General features: G+C 60.4%; 2 protein-coding genes across 2 annotated transcripts in view; both read left to right on the forward strand.

Moving 5' to 3' along the window:
* Positions 1-3,642, forward strand: part of LOC138862131 (mucin-2-like) — a 3,916-nt gene extending 274 nt beyond the window's left edge. Inside the window, exons 1-5 of the mRNA XM_070123294.1 lie at positions 1-535; positions 641-1,157; positions 1,242-2,338; positions 2,393-3,094; positions 3,183-3,642. The exon at positions 1-535 is cut by the window's left edge and continues 274 nt beyond it. Coding sequence (XP_069979395.1) covers positions 1-535; positions 641-1,157; positions 1,242-2,338; positions 2,393-3,094; positions 3,183-3,642 — 3,311 coding nt within the window. The remainder of the gene's footprint in view (positions 536-640; positions 1,158-1,241; positions 2,339-2,392; positions 3,095-3,182) is intronic.
* Positions 3,639-8,548, forward strand: LOC138862132 (proline-rich protein 36-like). Its single transcript, XM_070123295.1, has 8 exons — positions 3,639-4,934; positions 4,966-5,723; positions 5,820-6,050; positions 6,207-6,990; positions 7,213-7,379; positions 7,463-7,694; positions 8,274-8,335; positions 8,419-8,548. Exons 1-8 carry the CDS (start codon positions 3,639-3,641, stop codon positions 8,546-8,548), a joined length of 3,660 nt encoding a protein of 1,219 aa, XP_069979396.1.
* Positions 8,549-10,000: the final 1,452 nt, after the last annotated feature.

Below are 10,000 nucleotides of genomic sequence, written 5' to 3' on the forward strand. Positions count from 1 at the left end.
TCGTGCAGTCTCACCAGAGCCCCCCCCCCCCCGTGCAGTCTCACCAGTGGCTCTCTCAAGGCAGTTTCCCCAGTGGCTCCCCCCGTGCAGTGTCACCAGTGGCTCCCTCCGTGCAGTCTCACCAGTGGCTCTTCCCGTGCAGTCTCCCCAGTGGCTCCCTCGAGGCGGTTACCCCAGTGGACACCACCCAGGATGTCCCCCCCAGTGGCTCCCCCCATGCAGTCTCACCAGTGGCTCCTCCCCTGCAGTCTCACCAGTGGCTCCCTCCAGGCGGTCTCTCCAGTGGACACCACCCAGGATGTCCCCCCAGTGGCTCTAACCGTGCAGTCTCACCAGAGGCTCTCTCCAGGCGGTCTCCCCAGTGGTTCCCCACGTGCAGTCTCACCAGTGGCTCCCTCCGTGCAGTCTCACCAGTGGCTCCCTCCAGGCGGTCTCCCCAGTGGACAACACCCAGGATGTCCCCCCAGTGGCTACTCCCAGGCAGTCTCACCAGTGGCTCCTCCCGTGCAGTCTCAGCAGTGGCTCCCTCCGTGCAGTATCATTAGTGGCTCCTCCCGTGCAGTCTCAGCAGTGGCTTCTCCAATGCAGCCTCATTAGTGGCTCCCTCCGTACAGTCTCATTAGTGGCTCCCTCCGTGCAGTCTCACCAGTGGCTCCCTCAGTGTAGTCTCACCAGTGGCTCCCTCCGTGCAGTCTCATTCGTGGCTCCCTCTGTGCAGTCTCATTAGTGGCTCCTTCCGTGCAATCTCACCAGTGGCTCCCTCCGTGCAGTCTCACCAGTGGCTCCCTTCGTGCAGTCTCACCAGTGGCTCTCTCCAGGCGGTCTCCCCATTGGACACCACCCAGGATGTCCCCCCAGTGGCTCTCCCCGTGCAGTCTCACCAGTGGCTCCCCCCGTGCAGTCTCACCAGTGGCTCCCTCCGTGCAGTCTCACCGGTGGCTCCCCCCAGGCAGTCTCACCAGTGGCTCCCTCCGTGCAGTCTCACCAGTGGACACCACCCGGGATGTCCCCGCAGTGGCTCCCCCCGTGCAGTCTCACCAGTGGCTCTCTCCAAGCGGTCTCACCAGTGGACACCACCCGGGATGCCCCCCCAGTGGCTCCCTCCGTGCAGTCTCACCAGTGGCTCCCCCCAGGCAGTCTCACCAGTGGCTCCCTCTGTGCAGTCTCACCAGTGTCTCCCTCCGTGCAGTCTCACCAGTGGCTCCTCCCGTGCAGTCTCACCAGTGGCTCCTCCCGTGCAGTCTCACCAGTGGCTCACCCCAGGCAGTCTCACCAGTGGCTCTCTCCGTGCAGTCTCACCAGTGGCTCTCTCCAGCCGGACTCCCCAGTGGACACAACCCAGGATGTCCCCCCCAGTGGCTCCCTCCGTGCAGTCTCACCAGTGGCTCCTCCCGTGCAGTCTCACCAGTGGCTCCTCCCATGCAGTCTCACCAGTGGCTCCCTCCAGGCGGACTCCCCAGTGGACACCACCAAGGATGTCCCCCCAGTGGCTCTCCCCGTGCAGTCTCACCAGTGGCTCCTCCCGTGCAGTCTCACCAGTGGCTCCTCCCATGCAGTCTCACCAGTGGCTCTCTCCAGGCGATCTCCCCAGTGGACACCACCCAGGATGTCCCCCCAGTGGCTCCTCCCGTGCAGTCTCACCAGTGGCTCCTCCCATGCAGTCTCACCAGTGGCTCTCTCCAGGCGATCTCCCCAGTGGACACCACCCAGGATGTCCCCCCAGTGGCTCCTCCCGTGCAGTCTCACCAGTGGCTCCTCCCATGCAGTCTCACCAGTGGCTCTCTCCAGGCGATCTCCCCAGTGGACACCACCCAGGATGTACCCCCAGTGGCTCCTCCCGTGCAGTCTCACCAGTGGCTCCTCCCATGCAGTCTCACCAGTGGCTCTCTCCAGGCGATCTCCCCAGTGGACACCACCCAGGATGTCCTCCCAGTGGCTCCCCCCAGGAAGTCTCACCAGTGGCTCACTCCAGGCGGTCTCTCCAGTGGACACCATCCAGGAGGTCCCCCCAGTGGCTCCCCCCGTGCAGTCTCACCAGTGGCTCTCTCCAGGCGGTCTCCCCAGTGGACACCATCCTCGAGGTCCCCCCAGTGGCTCCCCCCGTGCAGTCTCACCAGTGGCTCTCTCCAGGCGGTCTCCCAAGTGGACACCATCCTGGAGGTCCCCCCAGTGGCTCCCTCCGTGCAGTCTCACCAGTGGCTCCCCCCAGGCAGTCTCACCAGTGGCTCCCCCCAGGCAGTCTCACCAGTGGCTCTCTCCAGGCGGTCTCCCCAGTGGACACCACCCAGGATGTCCCCCCAGTGGCTCCCCCCGTGCAGTCTCACCAGTGGCTCTTCCCGTGCAGTCTCACCAGTGGCTCCCCCCGTGCAGTCTCACCAGTGGCTCCCCCCAGGCAGTCTCACCAGTGGCTCCCCCCAGGCAGTCTCACCAGTGGCTCCCTCCAGGTGGTCTCTCCAGTGGACACCATCCAGGAGATCCCCCCCCCCCCGCGGCCCCCTCCGTGCAGACCCAGCAGTGGCTCCCCCCGTGCAGTCTCACCAGTGGCTCCCCCCGTGCAGTCTCACCAGTGGCTCCCCCCAGGCAGTCTCACCAGTGGCTCTCTCCAGGCGGTCTGCCCAGTGGACACCATCCAGGAGGTCACCCCACCCCCCCGTGGCTCCCTCCGTGCAGTCTCACCAGTGGCTCCCTCCGTGCAGTCTCACCAGTGGCTCCCTCCGTGCTGTCTCACCAGTGGCTCTCTCCAGGCGGTCTCTCCAGTGGACACCACCCAGGATGACCCCCGAGTGGCTCCCCTTGTGCAGTCTCACCAGTGGCTCTCTCCAGGCGGTCTGCCCAGTGGACACCATCCAGGAAGTCCCCCCCCCCCGTGGCTCCCTCCGTGCAGTCTCACCAGTGGCTCCCCCCGTGCAGTCTCACCTGTGGCTCCTCCCGTGCAGTCTCACCAGTGGCTCCCTCCGTGCAGTCTCACCAGTGGCTCCCCCCGTGCAGTCTCACCAGTGGCTCCCCCCAGGCAGTCTCACCAGTGGCTCTCTCCAGGCGGTCTCCCCAGTGGACACCATCAAGGACCCCCTCCCCCCGTGGCTCCCTCCGTGCAGTCTCACCAGTGGCTCCCCCCAGGCAGTCTCACCAGTGGCTCCCTCCGTGCAGTCTCACCAGTGGCTCCCTCCGTACAGTCTCACCAGTGGCTCCCTCCGTGCAGTCTCACCAGTGGCTCTTCCCGTGCAGTCTCACCAGTGGCTCCCCCCAGGCAGTCTCACCTGTGGCTCCCCCCGTGCAGTCTCACCAGTGGCTCCCTCGAGGCGGTCCCTCCAGTGGACACCCAGGCAGTCCCCCCAGTGGCTCCCCCCGTGCAGTCTCACCAGTGGCTCCCCCCGTGCAGTCTCACCAGAGACTCCCCCCAGGCAGTCTCACCAGTGGCTCCCCCCGTGCAGTCTCACCAGAGACTCCCCCCAGGCAGTCTCACCAGTGGCTCTCTCCAGGCGGTCTCACCAGTGGACACCACCCAGGATGTCCCCGCAGTGGCTCCTCCCGTGTAATCTCATCAGTGGCTCCCCCCGTGCAGTCTCACCAGTGGCTCCCCCCATGCAGTCTCACCAGTGGCTCTCTCCAGGCGGTCTCCCCAGTGGACACCACCCAGGATGACCCCCCAGTGGCTCCCCTTGTGCAGTCTCACCAGTGGCTCTCTCCAGGCGGTCTGCCCAGTGGACACCATCCAGGAGGTCCCCCCCCCGTGGCTCCCTCCGTGCAGTCTCACCAGTGGCTCCCCCCAGGCAGTCTCACCAGTGGCTTCCCCCCGTGCAGTCTCACCTGTGGCTCCTCCCGTGCAGTCTCACCAGTGGCTCCCTCCGTGCAGTCTCACCAGTGGCTCCCCCAGTGCAGTCTCACCAGTGGCTCCCCCCGTGCAGTCTCACCAGAGACTCCCCCCAGGCAGTCTCACCAGTGGCTCTCTCCAGGCGGTTTCCCCAGGGGACACCACCCAGGATGTCCCCCCAGTGGCTCCCCCCGTGCAGTTTCACCAGAGACTCCCCCCAGGCAGTCTCACCAGTGGCTCTCTCCAGGCGGTCTCCCCAGGGGACACCACCCAGGATGTCCCCCCAGTGGCTCCCCCCGTGCAGTCTCACCAGAGACTCCCCCCAGGTAGTCTCCCCAGTGGCTCTCTCCAGGCGGTCTCCCCAGTGGACACCATCCAGAAGGTCCCCCCCCCGTGGCTCCCCCCGTGCAGTCTCACCAGTGGCTCCCCCCAGGCAGTCTCACCAGTGGCTCCCCCCGTGCAGTCTCACCAGAAGTTCCCTCCATGCAGTCTCACCAGTGGCTCCCCTCATGCAGTCTCACCAGTGGCTCTCTCCAGGCGGTCTCCCCAGTGGACACCACCCAGGATGACCCCCCAGTGGCTCCCCTTGTGCAGTCTCACCAGTGGCTCTCTCCAGGCGGTCTGCCCAGTGGACACCATCCAGGAGGTCCCCCCCCCCCCCTGGCTCCCTCCGTGCAGTCTCACCAGTGGCTCCCCCCAGGCAGTCTCACCAGTGGCTTCCTCCCGTGCAGTCTCACCTGTGGCTCCTCCCGTGCAGTCTCACCAGTGGCTCCCTCCGTGCAGTCTCACCAGTGGCTCCCCCAGTGCAGTCTCACCAGTGGCTCCCCCCGTGCAGTCTCACCAGAGACTCCCCCCAGGCAGTCTCACCAGTGGCTCTCTCCAGGCGGTTTCCCCAGGGGACACCACCCAGGATGTCCCCCCAGTGGCTCCCCCCGTGCAGTCTCACCAGAGACTCCCCCCAGGCAGTCTCACCAGTGGCTCTCTCCAGGCGGTCTCCCCAGGGGACACCACCCAGGATGTCCCCCCAGTGGCTCCCCCCGTGCAGTCTCACCAGAGACTCCCCCCAGGCAGTCTCCCCAGTGGCTCTCTCCAGGCGGTCTCCCCAGTGGACACCATCCAGAAGGTCCCCCCCCCCCGTGGCTCCCCCCGTGCAGTCTCACCAGTGGCTCCCCCCAGGCAGTCTCACCAGTGGCTCCCCCCGTGCAGTCTCACCAGAAGTTCCCTCCATGCAGTCTCACCTGTGGCTCCCCCCGTGCAGTCTCACCTGTGGCTCCCCCTGTGCAGTCTCACCAGTGGCTCCCCCCAGGCAGTCTCACCAGTGGCTCTCTAGAGGCGGTCTCTCCAGTGGACACCTAGGCAGTCCCCCCAGTGGCTCCCCCTGTGCAGTCTCACCAGTGGCTCCCCCAGTGCAGTATCACCAGTGGCTCCCTCCGTGCAGTCTCACCAGTGGTTCCTTCCGTGTAGTCTCCCCAGTGGCTCCCCCCGTGCAGTCTCACCAGTGGCTCCCCCCGTGCAGTCTCACCAGTGGCTCCCCCCGTGCAGTCTCACCAGTGGCTCCCCCAAGGCCGTCTCACCAGTGGCTCCCTAGAGGCGGTCTCTCCAGTGGACACCTAGGCAGTCCCCCCAGTGGCTCCCCCCGTGCAGTCTCACCAGTGGCTCCCCCCATGCAGTCTCACCAGTGGCTCCCCCATGCAGTCTCACCAGAGACTCCCCCCAGGCAGTCTCACCAGTGGCTCCCCCCAGGCAGTCTCACCAGTGGCTCCCCCCAGGCAGTCTCACCAGTGGCTTTCTCCAGGCAGTCTCCCCAGTGGACACCATCCAGGGGGTCCCCCCAGTGGCTCCCCCCGTGCAGTCTCACCAGTGGTTCCCCCCGTGCAGTCTCACCAGTGGCTCCCCCCGTGCAGTCTCACCAGTGGCTCCCCCTAGGCAGTCTCACCAGTGGCTCCCTCCGTGCAGTCTCACCAGTGGCTCCCTCCAGGCAGTCTCACCAGTGGCTCCTCCTGTGCAGTCTCACCAGTGGCTCCCCCCGTGCAGTCTCACCAGAGACTCCCCCCAGGCAGTCTCACCAGTGGCTCTCTCCAGGCGGTCTCCCCAGTGAACACCACCCAGGATGTCCCCCCAGTGGCTCCCCCCGTGCAGTCTCACCAGTGGCTCCCCCCAGGCAGTCTCACCAGTGTCTCCTCCCGTGCAGTCTCACCAGTGGCTTCCCCCGTGTAGTCTCACCAGTGGCTCCTCCCAGGTAGTCTCACCAGTGGCTCCTCCCGTGCAGTCTCACCAGTGGCTCCCCCCGTGCAGTCTCACCAGTGGCTCCCTCCGTGCATTCTCACCAGTGGCTCCTTCCGTGCAGTCTCACCAGTGGCTCCCCCTAGGCAGTCTCACCAGTGGCTCCCCCTAGGCAGTCTCACCAGTGGCTCCCTCCAGGCGGTCTCCCCAGTGGACACCACCCAGGATGTCCCCCAGTGCCCCTCCCCCCCGTGCAGTCTCTCCAGAGGCTCCCCCCCGTGCAGTCTCTCCAGTGGCTCCCCCCGTGCAGCCTCACCAGTAGCTCCCCCCAGGCACTCTCCCCAGTGGACACCACCCAAGATGTCCCCCCAGTGGCTCCCCTCATGGTCTCACCAGTAGCTTCCCTCAGGCAGTTTCCTCAGTGGACACCACCCAGGCAGTCCCCCCAGTGGCTCCCCCTGACGCTCCCCCCATGCAGTCTCACTAGTGGCTTCCCCCAGGCAGTCCCCCCAGTGGCTTCCCCCAGGCAGTCCCCCTGTGGCTCCCACCCAGGCAGTTTCCCCAGTGGAAACCACCTGCGCAGTCTCCCCAGTGGACACCACCCAGGATGTCCCCCCAGTGGCTCCCCCTGTGCAGTCTCACCAGAGGCTCCCCCCGTGCAGTCTCACCAGTGGCTCCCCCCGTGCAGTCTCACCAGTGGCTACCCCCATGCAGTCTCACCAGTGGCTCCTCCCATGCAGTCTCGCCAGTGGCTCCTCCCGTGCAGTCTCACCAGTGGCTCCTCCCGTGCAGTCTCACCAGTGGCTCCCCCCATGCAGTCTCACCAGTGGCTCCTCCCGTGCAGTCTCACCAGAGGCTCCCCCCAGGCAGTCTCGCCAGTGGCTCCTCCCGTGCAGTTTCGCCAGTGGCTCCTCCCGTGCAGTCTCACCAGTGGCTCCCTCCGTGCAGTCTCACCAGTGGCTCCCCCTAGGCAGTCTCACCAGTGGCTCCCTCCGTGCAGTCTCACCAGTGGCTCCTCCCGTGCAGTCTCACCAGTGGCTCCCTCCGTGCAGTCTCACCAGTGGCTCCCCCTAGGCAGTCTCACCAGTGGCTCCCTCCGTGCAGTCTCACCAGTGGCTCCCCCTAGGCAGTCTCACCAGTGGCTCCCTCCGTGCAGTCTCACCAGTGGCTCCCCCTAGGCAGTCTCACCAGTGGCTCCCTCCGTGCAGTCTCACCAGTGGCTCCCCCTAGGCAGTCTCACCAGTGGCTCCCTCCAGGCGGCCTCCCCAGTGGACACCACCCAGGATGTCCCCCAGTGGCTCCCCCGTGCAGTCTCACCAGTGGCTCCCCCCGTGCAGTCTCACCAGTAGCTTCCCCCAGGCAGTTTCCCCAGTGAACACCACCCAGGCAGTCCCCCCAGTGGCTCCCCCTGATGCTCCTCCCATGCAGTCTCACTAGTGGCTTCCCCCAGGCAGTCACCCTGTGGCTCCCACCCAGGCAGTTTCCCCAGTGGAAACCACCTGCGCAGTCTCCCCAGTGGATACCACCCAGGCAGTCCCCCCAGATGCTCCCACCCAAGCAGTCCCCCCAGTGGACACCACCTAGCAAGAAAGGAGAAATTAGCAATAGGAATACAATAGATAAAAAGGGACCTGCGCGGGTGCAACAGCGAGTCGCCGCTGTGAGTCCCACCCAGCATCGGCAAAGATGTTGTGAGGGGAATTCCCATCCCCGCAGAGGTCGACGGTGATGGCTTCCGGAAAGCAAGTCAAGGGCGAAGAAAAAAGGGGAAGAAGAAGGAACAACCTACACTGTTGCAACAGTCCGTTTTCTCTCTCTTTTCCTCCTTCCGCTTCTCCCTTGCCTCCTGCATCTCCCTCCTCTTACCCTCTATTTCCTTCCTCTTCGCCTCCTTCCGCTTCTCCCTTGCCTCCTGCACCTCCCTCCTCATCGCCTCTATTTCCTTCCTCTTCGCCTAATTTCTCCTCCCTCTTCGCCTAATTTCTCCTCCCTCTTCGCCTAATTTCTCCTCCCTCTTCGCCTCCTTCCTGGCCTCCTTCCGCTTCTCCCTTGCCTTTTGTATCTCCAGGAGGGAGATGCAGGAGGCAAGGGAGAAGCGGAAGGAGGAAAAGAAGGAGAGGAAGAGGAAGGAAAAGAAGGCCAACGTACATGTTTTCAAGGCCCTGATAATTCCAGTTTTACTATACGGTAGTGAAACAAGGATGTTAACCTGTCCCTTGGAATCTCATCTTGGTAACAGGCCCTTGTGCCGGATCATGGGGTACAGTTGGCTAGACCACGTGTCCAACCAACGGTTGCACCGTGAGACTGGCACAGGACCGGTTACTTGCACAATCTACGATCGCCTACTCAGGTTATATGGCCGCCTGACTTGTTTCCCACAGAATGATCCTGTCCACTAAGTTGTCTCTGTGCGGGACAACCCTGGATGGAGGATGCCTGTGGGACAATCTAGGAAGTCGTGGCTTTGTCAGATCGATCAAACATGTTGTGAAGAGCTTGAGATGGCCCTAGTCTTTGTCTGGCGGCTTCTCATAAGGGACCCTCGGGGATGGAAACGAAGGGGGGATGCGGCTATGCGCCCCCGTCGGCATCAGCTCTTCAATGATGATGATGATGGAATACATAGACACATACGCACACATACATACACACTCACACACACACATATAATATATATATATATATATATATATATATATATATATATATATATATATATATATATATATATATATATATGTATGTATGTATTTATATATATGAATATATATGTGTGTGTGTGTATATATATATATATATATATATATATATATATATATATATATATATATATATATATATATATATATATATATATATATATATATATATATATATATATATATATATATATATATATATATATATCATGTATTTGTGAATGTTGTGTCTTTGTTGTATCAACTTCGCAATCGCGTTATTTCAAATAGGTATGTGAAAGAAACAAAACAAGCAAAAAGATACAATAAATGGAAAGGTTGTTGCTAATACTAAGCAGAAAAATACACATTTCCATTCGCACATATCACTGCGCTTTCATTCAAAAATAACATAATAAAAATTCTGTTTATGCAAGAAGTTTGTGAAACTCGGCCATGAATTCCATACGAGAGGTGAATAATGCACTCTATATTTCATCATGTTGCAACGTGTTTGTTATAATTGAGTGCATGCATGATAGAAAGGTAGAGAGACTGGGGACAGAAGCCAGACAGACAAACAGACTGGCAAACAAACAAATAAAGAGATAAAGGAAGCAAGCAGACGGAGAGGTTTAGAAGTTATACGCACGCGCGCTTATGTGCACAGATGAAAAGATGAATAGATAGATCGTTTGACAGATAGATAGATCGGTAGATAGACTGAGAGAGAAAAAGACTCAGACACTTTTAAACAAATCCCCAGACACACAAACAAACATTAACAAAGACACAAACACCAACAAACAAACAAAAAATGAAACAAACGCACGATCCCACATGCACCAAAGACAGACAAAACACAGACAACAAAAACATGACAACACCGAGCAGCATTATCTTGCCTTTGCAAAGAACACAGTGTAGACTCGCTCGGCCCTTAGGCTTCAGAAGGTACGGAGATTAGAAGCATTATATTCTTTGTGCGCTTACTGAGACCCCTGGATGCGTTGGTGGTGATTTTGATGTGATGAAAGGGCCGGGATGTTTTCTGTGTGTGGTGAAAGGGAGGTAGTGATGAGAGGATGGTCTGATTAAAGGACTGTGTTATTTTGTGTGTGGTGAAGGGGGAGGGAGTGTGGTGATGGAAAGATGGTGCTATTAAAAAGGTTATGATCTATTTCTGTGGCGAAAGGAGAGGTTTGGTGATAGAAAGTGTGATGTTCTGTGTGTGTGTGATGGCAGATGGAATGCAGCCATGATATTGCTGTGATAAATATATGGT

Source organism: Penaeus vannamei, chromosome 7 (assembly GCF_042767895.1).
Source record: "Penaeus vannamei isolate JL-2024 chromosome 7, ASM4276789v1, whole genome shotgun sequence".
In the NCBI taxonomy this organism is placed as follows: domain Eukaryota; kingdom Metazoa; phylum Arthropoda; class Malacostraca; order Decapoda; family Penaeidae; genus Penaeus; species Penaeus vannamei.